Consider the following 17,383-nt stretch of genomic DNA (forward strand, 5'->3'; position numbering starts at 1 on the left):
GACATTCAAAAGTATTAAAAAAACCTAATTCCAAATCAGCAATGCCAGGAAGACTCATGCTGTGGATACTTTCTTCTTCCCAACCGTTCCCTGTGAACTCGGGGAAGTCGGACTGACCTGGCAAGCGGCCTAGCTCTCTGCTGTTGATGACACCTCTCCAGCAGAAGCAGTGTGTGGGCAGACAGGTAGTTTCATCATGGGGAGGAGGAGGAGAAGGCATGCATCACCTTTTGTTTAAGCAGAAGCATCTTTTTGGAATGCTATCCATTTTATCGGTTAGGGCTTGGAACAACAAGCAGCCAGGAGAGGCTGGATATTGTAATTAACACAAGTGGAGGCAGGCTGCTGCGTCTGCCTGCCTGCCTGGAGAAGAATAACCTGTTGAATTTGCTAAGAGCTATTGCTGTGAGGACAAGAGCCACAGTTACTGGGAGTACAGCAGCCACAAGTGGATGAAGTAGCTGCTCCAGAGCTATGCTGTGGGGAAGAGGCAGAGGCTTGGATGTTGGACACTGGATGCCCATTTGGGTTAGAGCCTCCGCTTTTGCCTCCTAAGTCTGGGGAGGAAGAATCTGCAGCCCGTTCGCTTTTGGTTGGGTCAGCCAAGGATGGCTGCGCTCTCTCAGCACTTGAGGATCCTGCTGTGGAAGAACTGGCTGAGTGTCAAGAGGCAGCCGGTGAGTGTGAAAACAAAGTAGTAGAGGAGGGGGAACCTGGAAATCACAGGAGCTGAGGAGCAAGGGGGGCACTGCAGGAGAGGAAGGTCACAGTATTAAAGCAGAAATATTTTGAAGGCTGGTGATAGAGGCAGAGGAAAGGGAATGGCATGGAAGTGAAGGTGGGTCTTTTTAAGCCAAAGTGATTTGGTCTTGCGTTGGAGCTCACGCATGAGGGCTCAGGAGTCCAGATTGAGTACCACGGATGCCACTGTTGTTCCCTCGGGGCAGTGGTCTGTGCACACAGAACCATGCACAAACTCATGGGCAGACTTGAATTAAGGCTGCAGTTCTGTATCTGCTCCCATGTAGGCAGACCCCGCAGTTGGCATACAGCCTCCAAGGAGTCCCTGGGATTTGGGGGTGATGGAGGGTGCCCTTATATAGAGCCATTTGTAAAGGATGGACAAAGAAAAAAGTAGCTCTGAGAGATGCAGGTAGGACAGATTTCCAGTGCAGTCCAGTGTGTTGCAAATCAAACATCCCAAATGGTCTTTCTTTCCAAAAGATAAACCATTGCCAGCAATGTCCAGAGAGCAATCTGAACTGCAGCAGCATCAGGGAGGCGAATGTTCCTGTGGATGCTATTGCGTGTCCAGGCAAAGCATGCCCAGTAGTTTTGTCCCAGTCCGGTTTCAATACAGCTGCGCTGTAATTTCAGCAGAAGCATACTGCAGTTCATGGACTTGTACTGTGACCTGTCCTCTTGCTAGTAATCAAGATGTGATGGTTTTTAAATTTCTTTTGGTTGAATGGAAGCCTTGGCAGGTGCAGAAAATGCTGATAGAAGAGAAATGGCCGTGGAGGGTGTGATATGAGGATGGAGTGAAAGGCCTCATATCACTGCATGCTTCTGCAAGGTCCATTCTTGCCTGCCCTGTCCTGCCTCTTGGTTTTGGTGCCTGATTTGGAGAGGTGCTGAGTTCATCTGACTCCTTGTGATCCTCCATAGGAGCTGTGGACATGCTGCGTACCTTAGAGTATCCTTCACTGCTGCAAAGGATACAGGAGACTTTTTTCTGAGATGCAGAGGAATCCCAATAAATTACCTCTAATTTCTCATGAGAAATTAGAACAGCCTTGTTAAAAGCAGAAGGCTTGGGTCTCTTTCAGCTCTTATGTATCCAGAGTAAATGCGAACCTAAGCCCTACCTGTACTTCTGACGGTACAGTCTTACTTGCTTTAATTCTGGTTTCCTGTGGAGTTGAAATATCAATTCTGTAGAATTGAAATGTCAATTAAAATAAAAAATCTGCCCACTACTGATTATTTTATGGCAGGCATTCCCTGCAACCCTCCTTCATTTCCCTCTCTTGCTCCAAATTAGGGAGCTTTGTCAGACTGGAGGGGGTGTGAGGAGGTAAACCCAAATCTCTGCTCCCAAACACATCCTGATTTCTCTGCTCTCCTGCTTACGTTTATTTACCTGTGTAATCTGACTTCGCTTACAGACCAGGCTTTTAGAAAGCTGCTTTTTTTTTAGCATGCTTGTTTTGTGAGGGAAGCGTTCTGTTGTGCTTCTCAGTTTCTGATGACAAGCGAAGGTGGTTCCTGCCGCTGCATTGGTGTTGGCTGCCCTCGCCAGGGCTGATTGGTATGTCGTGGAATGGTCTGACACCAGGCAGCCCCCATCCTCCCCCCTGCAGACTCGAACGCTTTCCTGCTCTCTTTATCAGCCTCTCCAGGGCTGGCAAACACATTTACTTCTGCCTTTTGCTTTACACTTTATTTCCTCTGCAAGCTCTCTGCAGAGCCCCTGGAGAGACTGCCTCTACCTGTGCAGCATGGGGAGAGCTACAGCTTGCTTGACTGTCAGTTTGTTGAAATCAGCTGAAGCTCTGCATCCATGGCCAGGGAATGCCTCAATACAGGTTACTCCTGCTGAGAAGGGAATGGTCATGAGTTTAGGTGGCAGCCTTCTTGGGAGCAAGGTTTGCCCTGCGTACCAAGGGGAACTGGAGAAATCAGTGCCTCTTGCACTTCTGTTGTTTTCCATCTGTCACTTGTAGGCAGCTTGGTTATTTAAACAGAGGCAGGAGGGAGAGAAAATGTGGCTGCATCCAGAGATACTAAGTAAGGTCTGAGCAATTAAATCTACTTTTAGCAGTGAAATAATCCAGCAACCGAAGGATTATGCAACCTACATCACAGTGCTTCATGTCCCAAGAGCCAAATTGAGGTTGGTTATGGCTCCATTCAAGTCAACATGTTCTACCTGCAAGCAGTTTGGCCAGGGTGGTTGTCTTGTTTTTGTTAACTAGAAATGCCTGGGACAGTGGGAATATTGTTATGTTGCAACTGATGTGCCTGGTTACTGTTAAATCCAATTAAGTCAAAGGACAGAGATAATAAGGGAAGAGCTGTCAAGAAAGCGGGGAGTATAAGCACCATTTTAGCTCAAAATGGGGAGGTACAAAGATTTCCCTGAGTAGAAACAATCAGTATTCATTTCTTGCCCCAAGAATATGACAGATCTCTTGCCCTTCCTTTAGGCGGCTTCTGACTAATATCAGTTTCTCTGCTGTTACCCCATAATTTTACTTTAGCCTACATGGTATTAAACAAGGAGGATACCTTAATAATACCGTTTGCATGTGAATTAATCAGAGTTAAACAGTGTGTTTGGGGACTGATTATAGAGAAAGCATGTGATATAAAAAATTATAAAAAGATGTTAGTTTCAGTGATGAATCTTGTTATGAGATGGCAGTGTATATATAAAAGGTAGGAAGAGTACTGTCTGTGAAAGCTAAAATGTTGCTGAATGCTGAAATTCTAGGAGTACCCTCTCTGAAGGGATGTGTGGGGAGGTGCCTTGTGGTTTGATGTCTGTCAGTTGCCTGTTTTGGGGCATGAATCTTGCTCCTGCTTTCATGGCTGTGTCATCTCATCAGGGATGATAGGGATGGAGTTGCTGTAAAACAACCATCTTTAAGCTGCATTGCTCTCCAGGATTTGTTTGTCTGTTTGTTTGTTTTTATGTTCCAGTAAGTGTTACAGGAAATGAAAACACTGTTATGGGCTTGGAATTACTTTGGAAAAACAGTTTTAGGTAATATGTGCTGATCTGAAAAAAATAGCAACACAATGATGAAAAATGGGATGATTTTGAAGAAAGACATCTTTACAGTTTCAAAAATTGGCATGAAGATAGCACAGCAATTTTGCAGCACAGAGTAGTCTGAGCTTAACTACTGATGGATGGAAAACTCTAATCTAGTAAGTGCGAGTAATCTAGTAAGCTAGCCAGCTAGTGCAAAAGCAGTTGATTATTTGAATAATTGCATTTTCCTAGCTTACAAAACTCCAAGGCTTGTAGTTTTAAGACTGACTTTGGGCCTCCTACCTAGGTTGATTTACTACACTAGATGATTAGCAGACTCTATTTTCTTCATTCTCGTCCATTGAAATGGTCAATCCTTATGTCAGAGACAAGAGCTCTATAAATGTTCATGTTTCTTCCAACATACAAGGCCAATTTTACATCATCTCTCTTCCATCTCAGCTCATCTATATGGACTGCTATAGTCTGGAAATGGAAAGGTGCCAGGGAGTTACGTTGCTGGGGTCAGAAGCTCATATGAGGGATCCTGGTGATTGGTGTTCAAATGTGACTTCTCCAGTTGACTGGTTACACAACTCCATAAACCCCTTTCTTCACCGTGCTTGAGCTCCACATTTTGTAAATGACTACTATGAAAACCCTTTCTTTCAGCTCTACTGTGAGGCTCGACTACTGTTTGTGAAGAACAGTGAAACTTTTTGGGGAAAAAAAAATGCTGTAGACTTGCCAGTTCACTTGTCAAACACTTTAATTTTGAGGTATAATCAAATCAAAGTCATCTTGACCCATCGTTTGAGCAGTGCCATTCACTGAAAGTGAAACCAACCTTTCACAGTTCAGCTCTTTTATCTTGCGATCAGTGCATCCAAAAGTCTTGTACTTCTCAGCGTGCTTTTACTATTACATAGCAGTGCCTCAAAGCTGTGTAAACACTGTCCCCCGTAATTATCAGCCAAACTGAAACACAGGAAGGCTTGTGTTATTTTCAGGCTTGTTATTTGCTCTTGAAATCTTACGTAGTTTTTCTTCCTGCATAGATAATACTTGGGTTTTAATAGTATGCATACCAAGACAGGCGTGATTTACAATGGCATCCTATAACTCATTTAGGGTAGTACTTGTACATTCCAGACAAGCTCTGAGACACATCAATACAACAAACGTAACCGATATATTTTCATTGCTGTTTTATAGGTATGGTCGTTCATTTTAATTTCCTGGCCTGTGGTTGTTTTCATAATCTTGGCCATTATCCGTCTCAAATTCCCTCCAGAACCACAGCCAAACTGTAAGTAACTGGTTTGTTTTTATGTCTTTGGGATTTAGTTCTCATTTCAGTGACTGATGTGTTAATTTGATGTGTTTTGTTACTTTTACAAATTTGGTTCTTTGTAGTTTCCAGTGGAGATTTCCTGGGATGCAGCATGCTGTAAATAAAATGTCTGTGTTCGTCTGAGGTTGTTTCTGTTTATGTTTTTTTTCAAATTAGTTTTATAATTAGAAAACAACTTTAAAGAACTGTCTCATCAAGATGCACTCAGATCCTGCTGTTGTAGACAGCAGTATAAATTTACGTGATAAATTGAGGGACAAGAGGGCAGCTGGGGGAGACCTTAGTAAAATGAGTAAGGGCATAGGCTTCAAGTGGGATTATGAAGGTGAGGTAACAAACATGAGGTTGGTCAACATGAAAGATTTTGCCGTGTGTGCTACAGGCAAAAAGCACCTATTTAGGCAGCTTGCTACTAAGGCTCAGCTGAAGAGTGGTAACTTGTTTGGCTCCCATAACTTGATGGTCTATGTGAGCCATTTCTAGCAAGTCAGAGAGCAGCAATTTGGGTCGATGAATATTTGGTGGTGGTTAAATGGATGAAGAGTTTACACAAGGTTGTTTTTGCTTGCAAGCCTTGCTTCCTGGGTCAGGAGAATGTGTCCGCATCTCAGAGCATGGGTGTGCTTGAATCTGCTCTAAAAAACTTACATTGATTTAGTGAGTCCTTATCACCATCAGAAGAAGCATGCCCCCAATCCTGGCCACATTTGTTCATGAAGTTATATGGTAAAACAGAGCAAGGAGTTTATCCAGTTGGAATCCTTTTTCCCTTCCAAAGTGTTAATTTTGAGTTGGAATAAATCTCTGATTCTGCTCTCTGTGGCCTCACAAGTGCAGTCCCAAGGAGAGGGGAGAGGAGTGAGTGAAAGGGCTGGGCCCCTCTTTCCCAACCTTTGTGTTGGGAGAAATCAATCATGGAGCTGCACTCTTTGTTATCTGCCTATTAGAGGGGTTCCTTGCCCTTATCATTGCAGAGACCCTGAAAGTGTACGCAAGATTCTTGCTTCATGTTGCACATCTAGTCTGCTGAATCACATCCATGTGCTGCAGCACAAAGCTGTGCAGAGAGCTATTAGCGAGAGCCATAGTTTCCCAGCACAGGGTAGGAATAAGCCCTCAAAAATTACCCTTGCTAAAAGATTTGCAACATCTGATTCATAGGAGAGACACCACCATGGATGACCTGCGTCAGGGTGTCATTGACTTGACAAGAATAGCCCTGGCAGGGGCAATGCTGGATTTTTATATTTGGGGCGAGGAGACTGATGCAGGGGGCGAGGAGACAGACTCTGGCAGCAGCGAGGACAAGCAGTTGGCTTCCAGAATTTGTAGCTATCAGATGTGTAAAATGTGATTGTGAGGGATCTGTACTTGATGACATGTGTGTGCACTGGAAATGTTTGAGCCAGTGACGTGTGTGATTCTTTGATTAAAAAGTCTTTGTTTCTGTATGATGTGTGAGAAAGGGCCACATTGTGATAAATACTGGATATACAATTAGGATAGCCCTTGTCCCAGAGAGCTTGCAGCCTAATCTGAGTAAAGGTTTGTGTACCTGATTTTGTAGACAGGGATGGAAAGCCAGAGTAAGTGACTTTCTGAAAGTATCACAGGAAGTCTTTAATGGAGAAGGACATTCTTGGTGTGTTAGGGTGGTCTTTTAACCCCAAGCCCGTCAGCTGTCAGCAAAAGGCCTCTTTAGGCATGTTACGTATTTTAAGTTCTCCCAAATTCCCTTGAACCAGTTGGAGCAGGCAAGACAGGACACGTTGTACTTTTTGAAAGCCCCAGATGTTGCCAAGTGTGGAAATGGCAGTCCTCCCACACTGCTCCATTGGTTGTGCTTCCTGTCCCCGATAAATCAGATAAGATGAATGTCAAGAGAGCCAGCTGGATGGTAAAATATTTATTCTTTTATTCTACATGGCTGTTAGTTTGAATGTGTATTTATCTGGAGCATGTTTGCTCTGGATGGTTGCATCTCTGAATTAATGGATTGGAAGGAATGTTCTTAGGAACAGCAAGTAGCTCCATCAGTTGTGCTTTGCAGGAAAGGGGAAGATTGGGCAGTATCTTTGGACTAGATCCCTTTTCTTCCATAGATGAAGTCTATTTTGGGACAAGTGTCAGTAAGTATGTGAGTAGGTGGCTGTCTCTTAGAAGTGGATGATAGGAACTCTCTATTGCAAGAGAGGTTTTATGCTGGAAAATAATAGTTATGGTGTATTCTTGTGATCCAGATGTTCAGAGACCATCTAAGAATCCCAAGGGGAGGGAGAAGAACGTTAACCAGAGCATCAAAAAGCCAGTTTCTGCTGCTTTGCTAGTTAAATAAGAATAGCCACTTGACAATTATGCTCTGTTTTTGACAACTGGAAAAATATAACAACTTTTTGCTTGAAAAGCAAAAGAGAAATCATTTGGGAACTTTCTTTTCTGATAGAAAAAGAAAAGGGGGGGTGGACACATGTAGGAAAACTATTACAGGAGGGGGTTTTTTGTTTGTTTTGAACAGGAGTAAAATCCACTTTATGCTGAGTTCCAGTGCCCGCCTTAAAAGATGCAATCAGTAGGTAGTGACAAGAAGCTGTTTCCAGTTCTGCTGTCAAGAGCTTATTGCAGGTAGACAAAAGTCAGGAAGCACAGAATCAATGGCACAGAGATAGAATAAGCTACTCAGATGCTGAGTTTTGAAGCCTTAGAGATAACCCCACAGAAAATCTCACTCTGTAAGCTTATCTCATGTATTCAAGGCCACAGAAGTGTCATGAAATCTATTATTTGCTCAATTAAAACAGCTCAGATTCCAGACAGTAAGTTCTTCTGAAGGATGTCTAATACACATTCAATAGATTGAGGATTATGTAGAGAAATTACATAGCAAATATCAGTCAAGAATGAACAAGTGGCAAGAGCTTCCTGCAAGAGCAAGTTGGTCACTTTGAATTATGTTGTGTAGCACCTAGTGCAATGGCAGCTTGTGCCAGACTGAACTCCGAAGGGAAATGACATGCCAAATAAATGCCACCAGTCAAGAGGATGCTCATAGGAAAACTAAGAATTGAGGAAAACAAGGAGCTGAAATCCATCTGATACCTAATTTTCTTCACAACTAAAGCATCTAGTATCTAAGAGGAAAAAAACCACCTCTCTTCTTTCTCCCAGGCATCTGTTTGATGATGTATTTCCAGGTCAGCAGAGATTGTTGTCATGAGGAATGAAAAAGAGATTTCTCTCTCTCTGCATAACCAGTTCCGGTGATGATCTGAGAGTCTAACCAAACAAAATCCCCATCCAACGTACTATGCACATCACAGTTGTAGCTTTTGACCTTTTTATTATGGCCTTTGTATTTGCTAGGAGATTTTGGGACGTGTTTTGTGGCATACATGTGGAATAGGAAGCTCTGGATTGGAAGCCTGCAGTGCGAAAGCCAGTGAACTGGGTTTGATGATATCTTCCAGTCTTTTGTGCCTGTATCACCTGTTTTCTCAAGTGAGTAGGGACAAAAGTCCCTTTCCATCACGACAGGTTTTTGCAAGGTATGGGAATTGTGTGTGAGATACAATCTGTCCCTCAGGGCTCAACCCACTCAGTCTACAGAGAAGCCCAATTACACTCCTAGCTTTAACTAGCACTGTCACACCCTGTCACACCCTCCCCGCCTGCTTTCTTCCTTTTCTGTTCTCCTTCTCTTCCCTCCTGTCAGCTTGACCTCATCATTATTCTCCAGAGAGGCTCTCTTGGGTGTGGTTAGTTGTCCACTCATCCAGAAACCCTGCTCTTTAGTGTTATGGAGAAGATGTGGTAGAAACCTTGCTCTCCTGTTAGACCCAGGGCTCTGCTCCCCCTGGCTTTCCAAGGGACAGCCAGTGGGCTGTGAAAGCCATGCCTCATTCACAGATATTTTTCCTTCTTCATTGTAAGAAGCTGTGATTTGGGTCTGGTCTTAAAATCCACCAAATTCTTTCTGCCGCAGAATTCATTGCCTGAACTCTTCTCAGTAAAGCCCATCTTGCCCTTCACCTCTGCTCAGAATTTCCACCCAGATTTCATCACCATCGTGGAGATGCCTGCAGAGCGTATTGCATTCACTCAGAGATTTGTGATAGACTCAGTAGTGGAGTGCTCAGCAAGGCTGCTCTTTGCAGCCAATGTTCTGGGGGAATATCGTAATAGTTGAGCGCTAGACTGTTTGCCAGTACCAGCATAGCTGTTTAGGTCTAGTTTAGAGCCAGAGCTGCATGGCACAACACTATGTAGGAGCAGATACTCATACTCTGCTCTCATTCTTGGTTCCAGTGCTCCTGGGAGAGGGCCCAGGATAGGAGGGTCTCTGAGCTACACTCCATTCAGCCTTACTGTGATCAGTAGCTAGGATTTGAACACATCCGAGTTGGCTGGAAGAATCAGTATGAATCACAGAGCAGAGATCTGAGATGCCTTGGGAGAGAGGCTGTGGCTTGTTGTACCTGCAGATGGAGCTTTCACGTGACTTCTGTGCTGAGCACTATTACCATGTTAGAGGTAACTGAGGCACGAGTTACCCTGGTCAGGGTAGTGTCAGAAAAAGAGGCAGGATGCTCTATATAGCTTAGAAGAAAAGGATAAATGCAGATAGTATCCCCTTTCCCATACCACTGGGAAAGGGGATAAGGCAGCTGGTTGTGATGGGTGCGAGGTGTCTGCTCTGCCAAGCCCGTGGCAGGCAGTGCCTGTTGCCCTCCATCCTTGTCACCCATGCATGTCTCTGCCCCTCTGACTGTTGCAGCAATGTGCTGGTAGATGAGTTCAGGGGGCTCCTACCCTGTGGGTCTGCGTAACGAAGGACCTCAAACCACTTTTAGCTCTGACAGTTCCCTGCCTCAATCCCAGCATGTTGCTCTGATGCAGAAATCCTTACACTAACTTTGTCCCACAGTTAACAGAGAAAGACCTTGAACTGTGTTAGTTTTCCATGTGAGTGATGGCTGTGGCTGCCAGGAGGACACGTGAGATCAGGTGGCATGGAGCAAGGTGAGCCACAGCACTATCCTTCCTCTGAGATACCATCCTGGGGATAAGAAAGCTCTGAAAAGGTGCTTGCACTTTAAAGGAATTTGCTTCATAGTTGGAAAGACTTGAACTCATCTCTTTTCCCGTAGTGTGGAAAAATTAATAGGTTCCCATGCTAATTACAGTGAGTTGAGATGGTGGCTCAGCTACACAGGCTGCTCCTTTCATTTGCATAAGTCATGGGTATTTATGCAAGGTATAATCCACCCCAAGGGTTCAACCTGCTCTCTATACGGACAAGCACACATCAGACTCCCAGCTCTCCTTCACCATTTGCCTGTGATGGAGCAGTCCCACTCCTCCTTTTCCTTTACATTGCTTCATTTTCCTCCCCTTCTTTTCTGTCCATTTTCTCCCCTTTTCTGCACAGCCAACACCAGATTTCTGTCTGTGCTCAACTGCAGCATGATTAGCAAAATAACTTCATCAGGTCCCTCCTTAAGCATCCTTACTTTGGTATGAACTTTGGTTTGTTTCATTTTGTTGTGCTGCCATTGTGTCAGGGAGCAGACTTCCATATAACACTGTTTCATTGAAACAGTGCTGAAGGGGGGTATGAATTATATTAATTATCCCCACATTGGCTGGAATAGACATATATATTGATCTCCTTACATACATAAGCAGTGCCCAGCCATGCAGTGCCAGCCATACATTTCCCTGTGACTTGCCCAAGCTTCACTTAGCTCGGAGACCCATAGCCTAAAGAGAACGCTGTGATGTTTATGCCTCCATTTCTTTTTATGGACTCTCCCGCCTTGTGAGGTGTGACTGAAGGATGTTTAGAGTTGGAGAGGGGAGCTCCTGAGTTACCAGTATTTTTTCCTCCCCACTGAATTACAACAGGGCCTTGGGGCAGTCGCTTAATTCTGATTGACTTCCTGAAGCATCTGAATCCAGATGCTGGGACCTAGAAGCGCAGAAGTGTTTTCCAAAGGTGCTGAGCAGTTTGGCTTGGACTGAAGATGAAGTTGTTGATATGTCTGTTTCTGGAAAGGAGGTCACTTTTGTTTAAAGAATCTAAACTTGGACTCTGGAGACTACCTGGCGGCACTCAGCATTGAAAGACATTGGTTTAGTAAACACAGCTTTTGTGCAGGTTTTTTTCAAGAGTCTAGATATGGATTTAAGCTTTTAGGTTCCAGCTTCCTGCTGGGAAATGTTCCGACTCTCTTCTTAGGTCCTGTTTGTGCAGTGCCCTGCTGCTCATACAGACAAGGCAAGTTGGCTGTATTACAACAAGACCAAGTTAGCCTTGTCTGCATTAAATATTGCTTAAAAAAGCCCTGCAGGAAAAGGGCTAGTGTACAGTTCCTCCTCTCTCTTGGCGTGTTTGTGCTTCAGGCGGTGGAGCATCCCTCCACAACGCAGTCAACCTCCAGTGCGATCCCTCCTCATCAGCTCTGCCCCACAGTGCGGACTTCAGCTCTGTCATTTCCCCATCTTGATCTGAATTTGCAATACCTCTTAGAAGGTTTCCATCTCCCCTCCTTTGTTCTTTGTGTTTGGTTTGGGGATTCTTTCTCCACCCTTTACACCTGCTGCTTCTCCCGCTCCTTTGCAATTTTTATGTTCTCTCGTCTTTATGATCTCCCTGATCAGTATGTGAACCCAATGCATTCAGATTCAAGTGCTGATTTTTAATTTTTAAATAAGGGGGTGGAAGGTGAAGGTCTGTGGGCAAGCAAAACTAGCTTGCCTAGTCTTAATAAGCATGGAAGTAGATGCTGTCTGCTCTGGGCCGGTCTTATTTGCAGAGCCTGAAATGCTCGAGGGGAGAATTAGGCAATGAAATGCTTCCTCCATTGAGGCCACCAACATGGGGAGGAGTCTTGTAGTGAGTTGTCTGCTGCTTCGATCTCACTGTCGTAGGCAGACAACTGAGGACATCATGTTATTGGGACACTTGAGAAAACAAGGTTGCTGTAAAGATGAAAAATGCAAGCTCACCCAGCCATACTGGCGCCTGGGGAGTTGAATGGAGTTACATCTGGGGTCCTGCTGAGCTTTCATTTCGAAAAACAGGAGCTGGGTAATGGGTGTATGACTTGTAAATCAGGGTAGGCTATGTGGTACACAGGTGAACTGATGTATGTGCCATAGATGCTCACAACATCTTTTTGTTACATAATGATTTGTATGGGGGAAATAACAAAAAAAAAAATCAAATTAGAGTTGAGGGAAAGAGGGCGGCCAAGGATGACACTGCTTAAAGCACAATAGGAAGGCAGTGGGGGAATTTGTGTGCTCCAGGGACAGTGAGACTTGGGCTAACACCAGATCGTCATAATTAACGTGTGTGGTGCAGGGCCCGGCTGGCAGGTTCCCCCGCGCTGCGTGCCATCCGGACCTGTCCTGATATGCGCGGGCGGTAGTATGTTGCACCGTGTGTATTTGAGCTTACTGTGTGCCACCTTGCAGCATGAACCTGTCCTAACATACAGCAGTGATGGAGGCTTGCAGAAGAACAAAAATTACTCTGGTACGATAGATACTGAGGCTGTTTGGTGTCTTGCAACTTGGGGGTAAGCTCAGGGAATCTCTTCTTTCAGTGCTGTCTGCTCAACAGGTGAAATTGCGGAGGTAAATGGCAGTTCTGCTGGCTGGCCAAAATAGGGTGAAAGAAATCACCTGCTAGCTCTGGAGTGGTTTTAAAAATGGGCTTTGTGATAGGAAAGGCAACAGCGTAGGGACAGCGCAATAGGGAGTGCAATACCGAACCATTAGCTCTGATCCAGCACAGCTCTTAAGTATGTGTTTAACCTGAAGTGTGAGTAATCCCATTAAAATCAGTAGGGCTAATCACTACTGTGCTGTGGGCTTTGGACACGCTGAACAAGATTTGGGCTGTACTGCTGGGAACTGCAATGCTTACTGTCCTCACCCCCTTTTTTTGTAACAAGTGTGGAACTTGTGTGGGCATTGATCTTGCAGGTGTGAAAAAGGTAAAGGAAAGGCTCAGCTGGCGTTTGCCTCCAGGTCCTGCTCCCACTAAAGACCTAGGTAACTAGGAACATGCAGGTCCCTCTCTGCAGCTTCAAGGTCAGATGTGAGTTTCAGAGTGCATAAAATGTCACAGCAATACACATGCCGTGGCAATTAAATGTTGCCTTTTTATAGATCAAGGGATAGGCCAGCCAGCTATTTGGGCCATTCTCCATGTGTGTAAAAAATACCCTGCTTCAAAATTAATCTTATCCCATTGATTTGATGATCAGGTTTAGTTTTTAGAGAGAGATCAAAAGTCCTGGCATTATTATAAAGCTTTCTACAAAAGATAATAGACAGTGTAAGTTGTTGTTCATAAGTAGATGTGAACAAAGCTGGAAAGGGGCAGTTGCATGTGGTTAAGAGAAACAATATCAGTCGTCATGTCCTGAAACAGGCATGTTTGTCTTTTTGACTCTAACAAAGCCAAGGAATAAAGTTTAAAGCAATGCTATGTGACTGTAGGAAAGACTAGAAGGGAAGTGAGAAGGTTGTGTGTACACAATATAGTTAAACATTTTGCTTAGAAAGTTGGAGTAGATCACCATAGCAGTAAATATTTTCATTGTCTGTTTTGTGACTTCTTAGATAAATATAAATCACAGCTGATAGACAGTCAGAATTACCACTCTGGTTTAGACCCCCTGCTGCTGCACGGGGATGATTGAGAGAGAGTGTAGGAACGCAAAGCACAGAGTGTTCCCTCCACTGGAAAAATCTTGAAATGTTTAAGGTTTCTTCAGCCAGAAGCTGAAGAGGTTGAATCCAACTGATCATATTTAATAGCCACTGGCGAATCTATTTTTGTGAATTTGTCTAATTATTTTTTAAATGAATGTCTACTTTTCAGCATACACCACCCTGTGGCAGTGAGTTCCACAACATTTTGGTATTTGTTAAAAAAGGTACTTTCTGTCCCTTTTGCCTGCTACCTCAAGATCTCATTGTGTTTCTTTGTCCCTGTGTTGCGAGGGATGATCATTTACTCGCCTTTTTCATCACTGATCATTATTTTATTTATTTCTCTATCAAACCACTTTTTGGCCATCTTTTTCTTTGCTAAAAAGTCCCAGTTATTAAGTCTCTTTGTATGATTTAGCAATGATTGAATGCATTTTCGATTAAACACAATACTTCCTGATGAAGTCGTTTGCACATTAATGCCTTTAATTCACCAGTGGGGGAGTTGAGATTTGTATGGATTTTTTATGAACTATGGAAGGAATATGGAAGGACTTAATGCATAAGGTATACGCAGTATCAGAGTGTGTGAAATCTGAAGCCAAGAGAATTTTTTCATGCCCAAGGAGTGGTAGTGATATGACACTGAACTATGGGTGGATAGAAAACAGAAAAACTTTTTAAATTAATGGTAAAGGAGGAAGAAAATACAGTTAATGTACCTAAATTTATTTAAGAAGTAGCCATTCATAATGGAAATCCTGTATCTTTGATATGAATAAAATGGCATATAGATTTTGTCTGGTTTTGCAGGATGGATGGCAGAGCTAGGTAGGAAGCCCTGAAACCAGAAATACCGTGTGGGCAGAAAAGGGAGAAGGAATGCATGGGTGATATTTTGAAAGCAAAAGATATGGTCTGTGTAGCTCCATTATATTTAAGGGGATATGCATGTTCAAATGATGGTGCTGCAATATAGTTAGTGTCTCTCAGAGTAGCAGAGCCGAGACTGGGGAGTTGAGGGAAAGGAAGCTACTTAGCAGCACAATGAGTGAACTGGTTGCTAGTTTATAGGAGACACCACTGGCTGATGTAAACCAGAGTGTAGCCTGTACTGAATGTGGACGTGGTCCTATCTGTATACCCTTGTTTCATGCATAGCAGTAGTAATAAATACAAGAAGTGATAACCTGAAAATACTACCAATTTACTTTCCTTTGCTCTGGTGTGGATAATAATGGCTGCTATCCTCCCAGCACTTACCTCCTTTGAGGCAGGCAGCCCTCACTGCCTCAGGCTGAAGGGGAGGACATCGGGAGCTGCGTTCATGGTGCTGTGCCTGCGGTCCGCTGAAATGCCCAATTCCTTGAAGTGAATGGTTGGACTCGGCTAATGCAAATGCCTGAAACCTCAGTGCGATGAAAGCAGCAAAATCAATGTGGCAACATAAAACATGGTCCATTTAGATTTAAACATTTCAGTCAATTTCAATTAATCTTATGGATCCTAGTAAAATAGTAATTTTCATCTTTCTTGTATGGCATTTATTATTACCCTGACACTTTTCATCGTTGTTATACCAAGCACCTTCACCTGAAGAAAACAAAATGTTTTGCTCGTGTTGAAAGGAAGTATGTTGGAATTTACAACATTCAGGGAAGTAAGAGAGATTAATTTTCTTCATTTTATTCTGAATGAAAACAAATGTGGAAATGCCAGAATTTCCAGTGGCATGCAGGTATTATAAATATCTTGTGTTTATTACCGCTGCTCTGCATGCCTTATTTCTTTTCAGCTCTTGGAGATGTGGCTGGCCTAGCTAGATGCTACTGGGCAGGGAGAATGAGCCAGCCCATGCAGCGCTGAGCCCTTGGCCTCTTCCACCCTTTGGGATGCCTGTCTTGTTTTCTTCAGGTTCCGTCCCCTTCTTTCAATGGTGATTGATAGAAAATCAAAGCCCTCAATGAGAGGGGACACCAAAAGCCTCTGCGCTTGGGATTCTGCTGCTGGCAAACACAGAAGTCAGTCTTTACTAACAAACAGGATACAGATCTGGGCTCAGGTTTTGGTTGCAGACAAGTCAATTTGACCAGAAATATGCTAGGGTGACCTCTCAGCTCAGACGTGGGGCAGCAGTGGGTGCAGTGATCTCTCTGTCTTGGCTCATAGGTGGTGTAGTGGGAGCCTCCAAAGGTAATTGTAGTTTTAGGAAATCAAGAGGTTTAAAGCTAAAGGCAGCGGGGAGAATGAAAAATTATGTCATGTGTTGTGGATCTGTTCTGTCATGTGATGTGGGATCATGAAGTTGGGGACTACAGGGCTAGGGAAATCCATATTCCTTGGATATGGCATTGCTGTAGACTTCAGTGGGAGAAGGAGCTGCCTTCTGCAGCATGTGGAAGACTGAAGGGATTCCCAAGAGTAGAAAGACTACAAAAGTCACTAATGGTGGTGTTATGTTTCAGATTGCAAAACTATCCCCCTTGAAAGACTGTCCTTTAAAATATGCAGAGCATTTACAACTTTCCTTCAATAATGTTTCATAGCTAGTGCTTACGTTGTGTACTAATGTAGTTGACGTGCTGGATAAATCTCAGCCAAGGGAGGGACAGGTAGTTACGAACATCTCCTGAAGCCTTGAAGGGAGTGAGGAGCCAGCTTCCTCCCTGGCTGTCCTTGCAGTGGCGTACGGGGCTGACGCAGGTAATGAATTTGTATGTGTGGGCAGAGCAGCCCGTGTGGCTCTGTGGAGTCACGTCCCCTTACCACGAGCAAGTGGATGGAGGGCGGGAGGATGGAGCAGGGAGCACATTCATCTTTTGACTCACGTTCTCATCAGTAAATTCCTTTCTTTGCAGGATGAGAGGGAGTTAAAAGAAAGAAATCTGAGGCTGCACCATGTTTGTGTGGGGCTTGGACTCCGAAATCAGCCATGCTTCCTACATGGTGCCTTACGCTCTGGCTCTGATCTGATCTCAGGCACACCAGCCAGAGGCAGCATAGTCGGAAGCTGAGCTTCCTGTGGCTGTGCTGCTCAGCTTCTGTTAAATTAAATTGTTGGCGTCTTTGGCCCCTGAAGGACATGATTTCCAAAGCAGTATGAACAGGGGGACAAGTGCTCCGTGGTTCTGATGGTGGCGAGGTTGACTGCTTGTTATCTGGGAGTGACAGACCTGTCACACGGCCTGGCCACCCTGTTCTTCGCTCGGTGGGGCCAGTGCAAAAAGAAGGCAGTGTGCATGGCGTGGCTCCTTCAGCATCATCAGCTTGCCACACAAGAAAGCAGGGGTGGGATTCATCTCCCAGCGGTACATATCTGTGGAAGGGGTGTCTGCATCTGAACCAGGTCTTTAAACTTTCTTTGGAGTGGGTGGAGATCTCATCAATGCAGGCAATAGAGCCAACGTAACAATTCATTTCATCCTGACTGATAAGCCTGTGTGTTTTTGGTGTGCTTGACACAGAGCACGGTTGTGCTAGATACTCGGGGGTAAGAACCAGCATAGGTCTAACTTACACCAAATGAGAATTTGGCCCAGACATTT

General features: G+C 44.2%; 1 protein-coding gene across 1 annotated transcript in view; it reads left to right on the plus strand.

The window, feature by feature from the left end:
- Nucleotides 1-608: 608 nt before the first annotated feature.
- Nucleotides 609-17,383, plus strand: part of ABCA12 (ATP binding cassette subfamily A member 12) — an 87,738-nt gene continuing 70,963 nt past the window's right edge. Inside the window, 2 exon segments of the mRNA XM_050899927.1 lie at nucleotides 609-677; nucleotides 4,976-5,069. Of these exon segments, the coding sequence (XP_050755884.1) occupies nucleotides 609-677; nucleotides 4,976-5,069 (163 nt within the window).

This window comes from Gymnogyps californianus, chromosome 7 (assembly GCF_018139145.2).
Source record: "Gymnogyps californianus isolate 813 chromosome 7, ASM1813914v2, whole genome shotgun sequence".
In the NCBI taxonomy this organism is placed as follows: Eukaryota; Metazoa; Chordata; class Aves; order Accipitriformes; family Cathartidae; genus Gymnogyps; species Gymnogyps californianus.